Source organism: Phocoena sinus, chromosome 19 (assembly GCF_008692025.1).
Source record: "Phocoena sinus isolate mPhoSin1 chromosome 19, mPhoSin1.pri, whole genome shotgun sequence".
NCBI classification, from domain to species: Eukaryota; Metazoa; Chordata; class Mammalia; order Artiodactyla; family Phocoenidae; genus Phocoena; species Phocoena sinus.
This window is the reverse complement of record NC_045781.1, coordinates 7153240-7167840: the sequence shown is the minus strand read 5'-3', so window position 1 is coordinate 7167840 and position 14601 is coordinate 7153240. Positions and strand designations below refer to the sequence as shown.

General features: G+C 55.5%; 1 protein-coding gene across 4 annotated transcripts; it reads left to right on the top strand.

Annotated features, from left to right (window-relative positions):
• Positions 1–74: 74 nt before the first annotated feature.
• Positions 75–14598, top strand: RUVBL2 (RuvB like AAA ATPase 2). Of its 4 annotated transcripts, none has more exons than XM_032613941.1 (15): positions 75–447; positions 3434–3488; positions 5038–5093; positions 5401–5542; positions 7365–7494; positions 7639–7705; positions 8978–9084; positions 9170–9263; positions 9642–9765; positions 10102–10196; positions 10293–10411; positions 12937–13056; positions 13534–13663; positions 14260–14374; positions 14488–14598. In XM_032613941.1, the coding sequence occupies exons 1-15, from the start codon at positions 436–438 to the stop codon at positions 14511–14513; spliced, it is 1392 nt and encodes a 463-aa protein (XP_032469832.1). In that variant the 5' UTR covers positions 75–435; the 3' UTR covers positions 14514–14598. The 4 variants fall into 4 exon arrangements, with proteins under 4 accessions (XP_032469832.1, XP_032469829.1, XP_032469830.1 ...); XM_032613938.1 differs by having other exon boundaries at positions 102–447; positions 13957–14374; XM_032613940.1 differs by lacking the exon at positions 75–447 and adding an exon at positions 2640–2852.
• Positions 14599–14601: the final 3 nt, after the last annotated feature.

Here is a 14601-nt window from a genome sequence, read left to right as displayed (position 1 = left end):
CCCGCCTTGGCTGTTGGTGCGAGCTCCAGTGGGCGCTAGCTGATTGGCCTTCAGCTCTGTCAATCCGAAGCTAGAGGCCCCAAAATTGGCGGGGGAAGGAAGACGGTGGATAAGGAGGAAAGGAGGCGTGGGGGACGTGTGGTTGCCCAAAGAAGTGTTAAGAATTTTGCAATCGGCCTTAGCAAGGAGGCCTGGGTAAAAGGAGGAGGAGCCACGACGCGTGGGGAATGGACTCAGGAGTTCTGGGAACTCATCTTCCAGAGCAGCCTGGATGGGCGGGGCCTGAAAAGTGACGCCGCGCCCTGAAAAGTGACGCCGCGCCCCACCAGGAGAACCACCGAGATATTTGGAGGACCTGGCAGTCTAGAGGGGCCAGAACGCCTCGTTCCTAGCGCGTTTCCGTTTCCGCTAGGATATTGGCGGTTGGTGAGCATCATGGCAACCGTGGTGAGTGTCGGCGTGCGGAGGGCTGAGGAGTCTCAAGGAGGAGGGGGCTGGACGGGGACTCTTGGATCTTAGCGGAGAGGAGGCTGGGGGCCTGGACTCTTGGATCTTAGCGGAGAGGAGGCTGGGGGCCTGGACTCCTGGTTCTGAGGAAGGAGGGAGCTGGGGGCCCGGGCTTCTGGATCTGAGGGAGGAAAAAAGAACGGACTAGGATACCGGCATCCTGGGTTCAAGTGAATGCTTACGGTCTCAGTGGTCAAATCTGACTCCATCAACTTCTAGGAACTCCAACTTCCAATCCTCTGGACGCAACTAGTGGCCAGTTCTCCAGTCCTTTGCCTTAAAGTCTGATGAGGGTTGTAGTGTCTTGGGCTCCAAGCCATCCAGCAGTCTTGGGTTGTTGATGGTGTGAATAGTACCTGAGTACAAGGGAGAAACACAGGCGGGGACCTGCCCAATGCGCCTCAGATCGTGGAGTTGCTTATTGAGTCTTGACCCAAAAGAGAGTGTTGAGAACCCAGAGGGTGTCAGTAGAGAGCGGAAAGGGCCGGGGGCACAGAGGCTTAGGTACTTGTCATGGGATTGTTTTAGCCATTTTCATATTCCCAGCATTTCATCAGGACATGCCCAACGTGGATGCTCAATAAGTTATCACTTGAATGTATGCATGTGAACTCCATAAAGGAGAGACCAGGTACACTGGGCCAGGCACCTAGTACTTTTCTGAGAAACATCTGAATGAAGAAGGGATGTAGCCGTAGCTTGGCGGTTGGACGTGGCTTCCAGATGCCTCGGTTCCCATGGTGACCCCAGTCAAGATGGGGCTAGGGTCGGGATGAGAGTTAACTGGTGCCTGAGGGGCGACATGTGAGTGTTTCTGTTGTCATGGCAAAGGGGATGGATGGGGAAGCGGAAGAGGAAAGGGCAGTGGCCACACTCCGGAGACCCAGTTTGCGTGGGTATGGATGAAGTATTGGGAGTATGAGGGGATGGTAGCTCAGTTTTGTTTCCATGGGATCAGCAGGCAGCGCGGGGTAGGAGAGGCTTATGGTGAAAGGAAAGGTTTTGTAGGAGGCAGGTCTGTTTATGTTGGGATTCCTGGACCCATGTCTATTTTTTGTCTCGAGTAGAGTCTGATAGGCTGTATAGGGGTGGGTGAGAGTATGTTCTCAATCTTCTGATAGGGGTTTGGGGGCAGTGACCAACCTCCTATGAGGAGGAGTAAGTGGGAGAGTTCACAAACAGCAAGGGAGGAGGCTTGTGACCAGGCCACGGTCAGGAAGTCTGAACTCTTGGTTCCAGAGAGAGGAGGGTTTTCCTTGGGTTGGATGCCTGCATCTCCTCTCATTCTGGTTAGGAGACCTGTGAGGAGGAAGAGGGTTGGGGGCAGGTGGCCAAGGAGCTGGGTCAGCGTGCTGGCTTCTTAGGCCTCCCTTTCTTTATTCACCCCAGGCAACCTCTAATCTACTTTGTGTCTCTAGATTTATTTATTCTGGATATTTCATATAAACGGAATCATACAACATGTGACCTTTTGTGTCTGGTTTCTTTCACTCAGCATAATGTTTTCAAGGTTCATCCACGTTGTAGCGTGGATCAGAGCTTCATCCCTTTTTTAAAAGAAATATTATTTACTTATTTATATAAATTTATTTATATATTTTTTTGGCTGCGTTGGGTCTTTTTTTTATTTTTAAGAATTGTATGCTGCGTTGGGTCTTCATTGCTGTGCGTGGGCTTTCTTTAGTTGCGGTGAGCGGGGGCTACTCTTCATTGCGGTGCGCGGGCTTCTTGTTGCAGTGGCTTCTTTTGTTGCGGAGCATGGGCTCTAAGCGCACGGGCTTCAGTAGTTGTGGCTCGCGGGCTCTAGAGCGCAGGCTCAGTAGTTGTGGTGCACAGACTTAGTTGCTCTGCGACATGTGGGATCTTCCCGGACCAGGGCTCGAACCCGTGTCTCCTGCATTGGCAGGCGGATTCTTAACCACTGCGCCACCAGGGAAGTCCCTTCATCCCTTTTTATGGCTGAATAATATTCCGTTTTATGGCTACCCCATATTTTGTTTATCTATCCGTTGATGGATGTTTTGGGTTTTTTCCACCTTTTGGTTATAAATAACACTGCCGTGAATATCTGAGTGGATCTCCATTCGGTTCTTGAATTGTCCCAGGCGGTGTTTACTCATCTCTCTCGCCCACGTGAGAGGGGATAATGTCTGACTTTGCTCTTTGGAAAGCTGGGGACACAGGAGACCTCAGTTCCTGCTTGTTGAGTGAACTCAGCACTTCAGGGCGTCATTCATTCAAACTCCAAACTTTGAGCCCCAAGGGAGACCAGTGAGACGTGGGCTGTGCCCTTCATGGGACTCACATCCATTGGAGCCAAGAACATTGATCCAACAGTCTACCTTGTGAGTGTGAGATCAGACTCCCAAAAGAGGCCCTTCCTTCTGTCTGGATATCCAGAGACCCTAGAACTAGCCGGGCAGGGGCTGAGGTCAGGGAGGGCCTCCCTTAATGAGTGACGCTTGATCTGATTCAGTGAGGGGGGTGGGGAGAGCAGGCCAGACCAGGGACCTGCACATGCAAAGGCCTAGTGACAGAGAGCTGGGGCAGCGAGGCGCAAGGGGGGCCAGAACACATCCAAGTTAATGCCCACTCTGCATCTGTCCTTGCAGCTCTGGGGGACGGGGAGGACTTCTTCCTTCAGCAAATAATTCCTGGGCACCAAACGTGGGCCCGGCCCTGGGGACGGGGCTGTGAACGAGACAGACACAGTCCTTGGCTTCCTGGGACTGACGGTGTAATGGGGTCAACCCACCAGCCCTAGTGGGTGACAGCTGAGGAGGATCTGGTGTTTGGGATGCCAGCCTGTCTGTGGGGAGGAGTGGAAAGGACTGTCTTGTGGGAGGCGGGCAGGAGGGACAGAGGAGGGGTTGTTGAAAGCTGGGACCGCAAAGGCTCGTACTGATGCGTCTTCCTCCAACCCCAGACAGCCACAACCAAGGTCCCAGAGATCCGCGACGTGACGAGGATTGAGCGTATCGGTGAGTGAGCGTGGGTCAGGAATAGGACCTAGCCCCTGCCTTCCCTCTGTACCCCTGACAGAGCCAGCTTAGCCAGGGCCCCCAGGAGGGAGTCGGCCTGCACACCATCCCACCATCCCCCATCCCCACTATCCAAGGAGGGAGGTTCCTGAGTTCTAGAGCAGGTCAGATGGCTGGGGGCGGGGGTGGGGTAGACCATGCCAGGCCTCAACCCCAGGCGGTACTGCTGCTGGCTTGGCTTCCCTGGCAGGGCTCCCTGATGCCCCAGCATCCTGCTTGGAAATCGTGAAAGTGGATATTTGCTGAGTGCTGACTGGGGTTGGCCCTGCACTGACTGTCCCAAACACCAAGCACACGCATCATCTCTTTGAGGGCAGGGACCTGGTCTGTCTCCTTCCTAGCGGTGTCCCCAGCACAGGCCCTGGCAGACCAGACGCTCCACAGATAACTGTTGAATATGAGTTTGCATCCCTCGAATCCTTACAGTAGCCCCACAAGGTGCCTCTTGTGACTGTCATCCCATTTTTAGCTGAGGTGACCGAGACTCAGAGCAGGCAAGCCCCTGGTCCCAGCTCACCTGGGACCAGGAAGTTGGGGTGTAGTGGCAACAGCAGGGTGCAGCCTTTGCAAAGAGCCTGACTTGCAAGGAGGAGACTACACTTATTTGTTCACATTCATTCATTCAGAGCTTCCAGAAGAGGCAGTAAAGCGCTCCTGGCTATGAACCCGGGTTCTGGAAGCACGCTGCTGGCCGCGTAGTAAGGGACTAGTTGCTCTCTGTGCCTCAGTTTCCTTACCTGCAAAATGGTGGGAGAGTAGTTCACCTCCTCAGTTGACATAAGATACAATAAGGTAAAGCACTTAGCTATCAAGGGCCAGCCCTGCTGGGAGCTGAGGACCCAGGAGACTCTAGCTGCACCCAGTCCCTGCCCTCAGCCTGCCTACAGGCCAGCACAGGGGTTGACACATCTTTCCTTAAAGTGCCAGATAGTAAATCTTCTCTGTTGAAAGTAATCAATTCTGCTGCAGCAATGCGAGAGCACCCCCAGATGGTATGTGAACGAATGGATGTGGCTGTGTGCCAATAAAACTATTTACAAAAACAAGCGCCCAACCACAGGCTGTAGTTTGCCCAGCCCTGGTCTAGTGTAAAGCATTGGAATCCTGCGTCTTCACCTCTCACTGGCCGTGTGGTCTTGGGCAAGGGACCTAACCTCTCTGAACTCCTCCTCGCCTCCATGTCAGTGAGGGCCTGGGGGCGATTATTGAGCCCTGGCCATGATCCAGGGTGATAATAGCTGAGACTCTTGTTCTCAGAGTTACATGGAACGAGATTAGAACCTGGGAGGTCACTCAGGCCACCACGTAGCCTAAGAGCCATTCTTATTTACTGAGCATTTACCATGTCCGGCCATCCTCCCAGTGAGGTGGGGAATCGAGGTGCCCCTGTGACCGAGGAGGAAACCAGGGCTCGGCGGGAAGCCCCTCAGGCCACACATCGACACGAGCTGGCTGGTAACCGTGTCTTCTGGTTCTTTCCCCACAACAGGCGCTCACTCCCATATCCGGGGGCTGGGGCTAGACGATGCCTTGGAGCCACGGCAGGTAGAGCCCAGGGGGCCGGGGTGGGAAGGCTGCTCCATGGGGGCCTCGGGCAGAGGGGACCCAGGGCTGTGGGGAGTATGGGGACTGCGTTATGATCTTCCAGACCTTTGTGCTGTATTTATAAAATTCAGCCGCATGTGCAGTTTTATCGGTCTTTAAAAAATGGGGGTGGAAAAGGCTTTTTTGGCTTTTTTCTGAAGTCCCTGCCAACATGTCCTGTTTGATCTCATCAGCCTGGAGGTGGTAGAAATGCAGTAGTAGCCCAGGAGGAAGTCACCTTGTGTGCTCTGTCACCTCCCACCCCCAGGCTTCCCAGGGCATGGTGGGCCAGCTGGCGGCCCGGAGGGCAGCCGGCGTGGTGCTAGAGATGATACGGGAAGGGAAGATCGCCGGCCGGGCGGTCCTCATCGCCGGCCAGCCGGGTACTGGGAAGACGGCCATCGCCATGGGTAAGACACCTCTCAGGGCAGGATCTCTTCTGGCCTTGCCAGACGATCCCTCCCGTGTAAGTCAGGGTTGGGTTCAGCCACGTCTAACAGCTCAAAATGGCAGTGCCTTAAACACTATGGGTTTATTCTCTCCCATAGAATAATCTGAATGTAGGCCAATTCAGCCTTGTTGAACAGTGAAGGCTCCTACCTTCCTGCCTCCACATCACTTGCTTCCATGTCAGGGTCACCTCATGTTGCAAGAAGATGGCCTACGCTCTAGCCTTCCCATCCATACTCCATATGGGAAGAAAGAGAAAGAGGAATTGCAATGAGGGTGTACCTCCAAGAGGTAGCTCCCTTTAAGCAGCTGTCTTGGGACTCCCACACACTCTTGCTTATATTTTATTGACTAGAACTTAATGGCTACACTCTGCTGCACAAGACAGTGAGACATTAAAACTTATTTTAATATTTTAATTGGGATCACTGCTACCCTAATAAAATGGGGGTTCTGGAACGAAGGAAGATGGGAAAGATGGGCATTGCATAGACAGCCAGCAGTCTCTTTTGCAATGCATTAGTGAGTTAAGATCTTTTTACTCACAACTGTCCCTCATCCTTGTTGAGCTCCTATTCATCCTTCAAAACCCTACCCAGGCATCTTTTCATCATTGAAGCTTTCCTGGACTCTCCTCTCTTCCCACTCATTCCCACGTTTGTGCCTTGACTGTGGGGCCAGGCAGTGAGAATCAAGGTAATAGCTAGGTCTGCAGTTAAGATAAAGTAGCACTCATTTGGGTACCCTGGTGTGCCAGGCCCTGGACCAGACACTGCAGACACTAAGATGATTAAGACCAAAATCCTGACTTTAAGAAGTTTACGGCCTGGGGGAGGTGTTCGTGGACATGGTACCGTCCAGGGTGATGAACAGAGGAGGCTTCTACCTCCGATGAGGGGTGGTGGGGAGAGAAAACGGGGTGGCGGTTGTCAGGAGAGACTTCCCAGGTGAGTCAGAACCTGAACTAAGACTTGTAGGATGTCTGGGAGTCTCCTGGACAGACGGTAGGGAGCAGGACACCCAGGCACAGAGTGTGACACACATCTGTAAAGGGGACCAAGGAGAGTTCCCAGCTCACACTGGTCAGGAGGGTTCGGTGACTTCCTGTCCGGGAGACTTGGCTCAGAGCTGGGCAGAGCCCTCAGGAAGGGGAGCTGGCAGAGGGGCTCAGCGCTTGGAGTGATGGCAGGAATGGCCCCGCTGTGATGGCAGCCAGCTCCAGGCCCCAAGCCATAGAGGAGGCCCGTCCCTGTGCTGGTTCCAGACCGTGACGGAGTCATGGTTGAGCACCAGTGTATCCCTGCCTGCCCTCGTAATCGCTCCTATGCAGGGTGCCATCCCGTGCCAGTGCTTGTCATGTTATCGGTCCCATTACACAGAGGGGCAAACCGGCTTGGGGAGCAGACTTCTCAAGGTCACCCGGTGCTAAGCCCTGAAGCCGGGATTCAAACCTACACAGTCTTACTCTCTTACCTTCAATTTCAGCCCCTTGTCTCTACCCCTGCTCATCACCCCCAAGCCCTGAGGCTAAACAGCTCTTAGAGGTTAGGAGGAAGGCTTGGCAAGATTATAGAGTCATAAGGTCTGCCCTCTGCACAGCGCAGGGTTCTGATCCTCCCCATGCGGCCCTCTGTCCCCTGCCTTCTCTGCGTCTCCTTGTCTGCCCCCTCTCCTGCTCTCCTGCCTGAGGAGGGAGAAGAGCTGGTTTGCCACAGAGCGGGTATTGGGGACCTGGTGCCAGGGCTGCCCCCACCTACCCAGGCTACCTCCCCTCCTTCCCAGGCATGGCACAGGCCCTGGGCCCTGACACTCCGTTCACAGCCATCGCCGGCAGTGAGATCTTCTCCCTGGAGATGAGCAAAACAGAGGCGCTGACACAGGCCTTCCGGCGCTCCATCGGTGTGCGCATCAAGTAAGCAGGGGGTGATCCAGGTCCCAGCGGCCTTGGGAGGTCCCCCCCCCACCCCCGGCCCTGGCCAGCTCATCCTGCACCCAAGGGCTCACGGGAGTTGGCAATTCCTGAGGGGCTCTCTCCTTAGATCTGTTCTCTGCCCAGGGAGGAGACTGAGATTATCGAAGGGGAGGTGGTGGAGATCCAGATTGATCGGCCAGCAACGGGGACGGTGAGTCTGCTCCCGAGTCTAGGCTACCCCCAAGGCTGGAGGGTGGAGGTCAACTCGCACTTTTTTTTTTTTTTTTTTTTTTTTTTTTTTTATGCGTTACGCGGGCCTCTCACTGTTGCGGCCTCTCCCGTTGCGGAGGACAGGCTCCGGACGCGCAGGCTCAGCGGCCATGGCTCGCGGGCCCAGCCGCTCTGCGGCATATGGGATCCTCCCGGACCGGGGCACGAACCCGTGTCCCCTGCATCGGCAGGCGGACTCCCAACCACTGCGCCACCAGGGAAGCCCTCAACTCGCACTTTTAACACCTGTAAACAGCCTCCTAAATTAGTCTCATCCATTGCAATTAAATTTTGAATTTTAAAAGCATGGTAGGAGAATCTTTAAATATAGGGAAAGCTATTCTCCAGATAGTTCTTTAAATTAGATTTTGATTACAGCAGAAATCCGTGGATACATCCTCCCTTTAAAAGTGAACAACCAAAACTCGCTTTAACTCCCTCCCCAATCCCGGTCCTTTTATGCTGCCACCTGTCCCTACAAAGGAAGCACCTCACTATGGAAACAATTCCAGGAAACAGGAGAGACTCCAATATGCTGGGAAAAGCCCAGACTTGGTGACTGTTCATCTTGTGAGGAGGGGCGTGGCATTTTGTTTTCTTAGTTGTGTTTAGCTGAGTTCTTCTGGGTTTGTGATCAAAAACCGCCTTTCGGGCTTCCCTGGTGGCGCAGTGGTTGAGGGTCCGCCTGCCAATGCAGGGGACACGGGTTCGTGTCCCCGTCCGGGAAGATCCCACGTGCCGCGGAGCGGCTGGGCCCGTGAGCCATGGCCACTGAGCCTGTGCATCAGGAGCCTGCGCTCTGCAACGGGAGAGGCCCACGTACCGCCGAAAAAAAAAAAAACAAAAAAAAAACCGCCTTTCATTTGGGTGTAGAAAAGGAGTGTTACAGTGGGACCCCTTTGGCCATTCTGTGAGACCTTAGGTCCCTGTTGTTTTTATAGATTTTGTCTTTTAGGTTTTTGTTTGTTTCTTCACTGGATTTTTAATAATAGCTTTATTAATGTGCAATTGGCAGCCAATAAGCCACGCCCTTGAAGGTTTACAAGATGTTAGGCTTTGACACACACGCACCCGGGAAGCTGTCACCGCAGTTGTAACAATGGATATCTTCGTCAAGCCCCCAAAGCTGCCCCATGTCATGCTTGTTCTGAAGCTGTGTTCGGGAGACATTGGGCCCGTCTCTGAGCCCCTTGCCTGGCATGTCACCCCTCAGGGCTCCAAGGTGGGCAAGCTAACCCTCAAGACCACAGAGATGGAGACCATATACGACCTGGGCACTAAGATGATTGAGTCCCTGACCAAGGACAAGGTCCAGGCTGGGTGAGCAGTGGGGTCCGCACCAGGTGGTCAGGGTAGGGGAGCTCTGGCCCTTCCTTTCCTCACCCCCACCCTTCATCCCCTGCAGGGATGTGATCACCATTGACAAGGCCACGGGCAAGATCTCCAAGCTGGGACGCTCGTTCACACGCGCTCGGGACTATGACGCCATGGGCTCCCAGGTGGGCCAGGGCTCCAGGTCCCCTCGGTCAGGCACCAGGATGTTTCTCTCTCCTCCATCACCCCAGGGCCTACAGGGTCTGGATCCTCCTGTCACCCCAATCCCGTGTCCCTGGTACTCCTGGTTCTTCCCTGTACCATCTAGGACAGCTGGGGTCCCTCAGCTTGGCACTTGGCTCATGGTTTCCGGGGTCCTCCAGGCACCCCCATATCCTTCAGTGCTGTTGACTACCCCTTGGGCCTGGGGTTTCTGGGTGACCCCCATCTGGATTCTTAGTTCCATTCCAGGGAGCCCCAGTCTCCCCCAGACGGCCCCTTGGGCCCCCCCTTCATGCTCTTTTCTGCCCTTGTCCACACCGAACCCCACCCCGGCCCCATAGACCAAGTTCGTGCAGTGCCCAGACGGGGAGCTCCAGAAACGCAAGGAGGTGGTGCACACGGTGTCCCTGCACGAGATTGACGTCATCAACTCCCGCACCCAGGGCTTCCTGGCCCTCTTCTCAGGTGAGGCCCAGCCTTCGTCTCCCCCCGCCCCGGGGGGCCTGGCAGCTCCCCTCTCCCTCTCCCATCCACCAGTACAGCCCCCCCCCGTGACGATGGCTTTTCCCCTCTTCCCCCATCCCTGTTCGCTGACTCCTGTTCTCCATCTGTCAGTGTGGTTCGTCTCTCGCCCTGTGTTGCCTCTCTGGGACATCTCCGACTCCCTGGCCCTCCCGTCGTGCTGCCAATCCAGGGGCTTGGTCTCTATTCCCTCTGTCCCTGGCGTCCCATCCTTCTGCATCTTGGTCCACCCTCCGGCCCTGGATCCCTGTCTTGTCTCTGACACCCCGCCTCCCACAGGTGACACAGGGGAGATCAAGTCAGAAGTCCGAGAGCAGATCAATGCCAAGGTGGCCGAGTGGCGGGAGGAAGGCAAGGCGGAGATCATCCCCGGCGTGAGTACCGGGACAGGGCCAGGGCAGGTGACGTTGCGATGGGGGAGAAGAGGGGACACAGGAGGTGGGTTTGACATCCGCCCCCCTGACCCCCAGGTGCTATTTATCGACGAGGTCCACATGCTGGACATTGAGAGCTTCTCGTTCCTCAACCGGGCCCTGGAGAGTGACATGGCGCCTGTCCTCATCATGGCCACCAACCGCGGCATCACCCGGTGAGCCACTGCCGGCCCCTCAGAGGCCCCTGGGGAGAACGGGGACCTCTGGGTGGTGGGAACGGTCACTGGGTAATCAGGGCACGTTTGGTGATCACCTCGTTAGGGAGGGGTGGGCTTGGCTATTCCCAAGCTTTGTGGCCCAGACAAGACAGTGTACTTTCCCCTCAAACTAAAGTAGGTGGCTGGTCAGGGCTGGTGGGCAACTCTGCTCCACAAGGAAGTCCAGGTGCCATGTTCTTTCTTGTTCCGGTAGCCCTTAAGGCTCCAGTTCCCAAACTGTCTGCCAAAGCACCCCAGGGTACTGCAGAGAACACAGGAGTGCTGTGGGATGTTTTTTTGTTTTTTGTTTTTTTTTAATTTTTGGCTGCACTGGGTCTTCGTTGCTGTGCGCAGGCTTTCTCTAGTTGCGGTAAGCGGGAACAACTCTTAGTTGCGGTGCACGGGCTTTTCATTATGGTGGCTTCTCTTGTTGCAGAGCATGGGCTCTAGGCGTGCGGGCTCAGTAGTTGTGGAGCCAGGCTGTAGAACGCAGGCTCAGTAGTTGTGGTGCATGGGCTTAGTTGCTCCCACATGGGCATGTGGGATCTTCCCGGACCAGGGCTCGAACCCATGTCCCCTGCATTGGCAGGCAGATTCTTAACCACTGTGCCACCAGGAAAGCCCCTGTGGGATGTTTTAAGGTTTTAAGGGATGCACAGTGACATGTTTTGGACGCTGCAGAAACTACTACAGTTAAGTTGCTTGCACCTAACTGCTTAATAGAAATAAAGGGAACGAAGCTTAGTATTTCTCTTGACCTAAGGATACCATGGAAAAATTCCTGAGACGTGAAGGGTACCAGACGCCATAAAGCTTGGGAACCTCTGCCCTAGGGTGTCGCTGCGCCATGTCCTCCCTGCTGGCTCTTCCCCACCTCATCTACGTTTCAAGAGTCCACAGGAAGGGAGAAGGAAGTGGGGGGCAGAGAGCTCGCAAGAGGCTGGGGCCCAAAGGCTGCACTCAGCATGGCCACTTGGACCCATTACCCAGGGCTGCTCAGGTGTGTGGCAGCACCTGGCTGCACGGTAGCCCAGGGACCAGCACCTCCAGGGCAGCAGCCTCGTGCCAGCTGTAGTGCAGGGAAGACAGGGGCATGGCTACCAGGGGCAGCAGGCAGGTTGTCCTTGGCTCTGTGCTTGGCCCTTTTCCAGGATGAACTGCTCGGCCCCCTCAAAATAAGCTCGGGAGGTAATATTGTCTCAGCCCTGCTTTATTTTTGTTATTATTTTTTTGGCAATGCATCACAGCTTGCAGGATCTTAGTTCCCCAATCAAGGATCAAACCCGTGCCCCCTGCAATGGAAGCGCGGAGTCCTAACCACCCGTACCACCAGGGAATTCCCTCAGCCCCGTATTAAAGATGGGGACAGCATGGCCTGGTAACTTGCCCAAGGTCACACGTAGAAGGTGGCAGGGCCAGAATTTGGTATCCAGATGACAGGGTTGGACGAGACCAGCTGAGAGCATGTTTGTAGCAGCTGCAGGTCAGGCTGTGGGAACAGGGGTGTCTCCTATGAGGGGCAGCAAACGCAGTCATTCCTCTGCAGATTCCGTATTCGTGGATCTGCTTACTCGCTACAGTTGATTTGTAGCCTCCAAATTGGTATCCATCACACTTTGGCGGTCATTCACAAACGTGTGCAGAGCAGGAAAAAATTGAATCGCCCATGGCAGACCGTCCAGGCGAGGGTCAAAGCAGGCAGTGCTTTGCCTCCTAGTTTCAGTTCACGTGCTGTAAATAAGTGTCCTTTTCCTGATCTGTTTAGTGCGACATTTGTCACATTGTATGCTTTTTGTTCCTGGTCATTTTGCTGTTTAAAATGGCCCCCAGCTGTCCAGTGTCGCTAAGCGCAAGAAGGCAGGGATGTGCCGTACAGAGAAAACACATGTGTTAGATGAGCTTCCTTCAGGCACGAGTTCAAGTGCTATTGGCTATGAGTTCAGCATGAATAAGTCAATAATATATATTGAATAAGGTGTCTTTAACCTGAAACCGGGCTATCTATTGATTGGTTGCCAAAAATTGTGACCAGAGGCTCACAAGAGCCTAACCCTGTATTTGCTAGTTGAGTGTTCGCCTCCACTTTGTAGAACACAGCTACCATGAATAATGGGAATCTGTTGTTTCCTAGCACCACGTGCCAGGCCTTGTGCTGGACCAGGTGCAGCCGGGGACAGGACCGGCACAGTTGCATCCCTTGTGGAGCCCTGTGTCAAGCAGAGGAGTGGGACCTTGATCCAGTAATCCTGGACACAGATATCTAGCTAAAACCAGCTCAGCTCCAGGGGGATTGATGCAGTCAGGGGGTGGCTGCGCCGTCGGGCAGTGACACCAGCGCGGAGCTGAAGGCTAACCGGTATTTGGTCCAGTGAGCGGGCTGTGGCCGAGGGGGTTGGTAGGGGTGGGGTGTTCTGAGTAGAGGGAACGGAGAGCCAGGTTCTAAGAGCACCACCCTGACAGCTTCCCTTCCCCCTCCTCCCCAGGATCCGGGGCACCAGCTACCAGAGCCCCCACGGCATCCCCATTGACCTGCTGGACCGCCTGCTTATCGTCTCGACCTCTCCCTACAGCGAGAAGGACACAAAGCAGATCCTCCGCATCCGGTGCGGGTGGGGCGCCCTGGCCTTCCGGGGCAGGACCAGGCCGCAGGCCTGAGAGGCAGGGCTGGTGTCCACCCTGTTTGACACGTGGCAACACTGAGGTCTGAGGGGGAGGTCACTGGGCCTGCCAGAAGCAGGACTGGGCTGGGCATCCAAGCAGTGGCCTATGATGGGGGCGTGCTCTTTGGAGAAGGGAGGGGTTGTGCCAGTGACTGACCTCGTGGAAAGAGCCTTGGAAGGGAGAGGCTCAGGAGGCCCAAGGTTTGGGCCCAGCCTGTGCCTCGGTGGCTCTTCTGTGCATCTGAGGACGTGGACTCCACGTGTACCCCAGAGGCCCAGCAGTGCCACGGCCCTGGCTGAATGTCACCTACGCCCCCTGCCCGCATTCTGTGCATCTGAGGACGTGGACTCCACGTGTACCCCAGAGGCCCAGCAGTGCCACGGCCCTGGCTGAATGTCACCTACGCCCCCTACCCGCAGGTGTGAGGAGGAAGACGTGGAGATGAGTGAGGACGCCTACACAGTGCTGACCCGCATCGGGCTGGAGACCTCGCTGCGCTACGCCATCCAGCTCATCACGGCCGCCAGCCTGGTGTGCCGGAAACGCAAGGTCAGCGGCTACGTCTGCCCAGGGGTCAGATGAGCGAGTGGAGGACATGCTACTACTCCCAGGGCTTTCCCTGGGCAGTTGCATTTAGTCTCAGAACCCAAATTTTCAAAGGCAGGGGACTTTGGTCTCTCGGGTTAATTTCTGTGGCTCCCAGCCTGACACACGGGAGGTGCTGAGTAAATATCTATTGGCTGCAAGTTGATGCCGTTAAGTCCATTTTACAGATGAAGAAACTGAGGGGTGGGGGGGCTTCCCTGGTGGCGCAGTGGTTGAGAGTCCGCCTGCCGATGCAGGGGATGCGGGTTCATGCCCCGTTCCGGGAAGATCCCACATGCCGCGGAGGCTGGGCCCGTGAGCCATGGCCGCTGAGCCTGCGCGTCCGGAGGCTGTGCTCCGCAACGGGAGAGGCCACAACAGTGAGAGGCCCACGTACCGCAAAAAAACAAACAAAAAAAGAAACTGAGCAGTGGGGAGGTGGGGCCCACAGCCACGAGGTGGCCACAGCAGGATTTGAATCCAGGCGACCTGGCCCCAGAGTCCTCACCCTGACCCACCTCCTGGGAGGGGCCCCACTGAGGTCTCAGTTCCCCTATCAGGGCACCGAGGTACAGGTGGATGACATCAAGCGGGTCTACTCGCTCTTCCTGGATGAGTCGCGCTCCACGCAGTACATGAAGGAGTACCAGGACGCCTTCCTCTTCAATGAGCTCAGTGAGTGTCCCCCTCCCCGCCTGCCCCAGAGAGGGAGGAGGGAGCCCAGCCTGGAGAGCTCAGGCCCTGCCCTCGGGGCCACACTGACCACGTGGCCTTCCTTCTCCCGACAGAAGGTGAAACCATGGACACCTCCTGAGCTGATATCACCTTCACCCCCGCTTCCCCATTTCCTCCCAGAGTTCTGACACTGTGACTTTGTATAAAATGGCTCTGAAACTGGACCT

Coding starts and splice junctions, on each gene's coding strand:
- RUVBL2 (XM_032613938.1), top strand. Junction 3,489..5,037: donor GACGAGGATTGAGCGTATCG/GTGAGTGAGCGT, acceptor TCCCCACAACAG/GCGCTCACTCCCATATCCGG. Junction 14,375..14,487: donor CTTCCTCTTCAATGAGCTCA/GTGAGTGTCCCC, acceptor TTCTCCCGACAG/AAGGTGAAACCATGGACACC.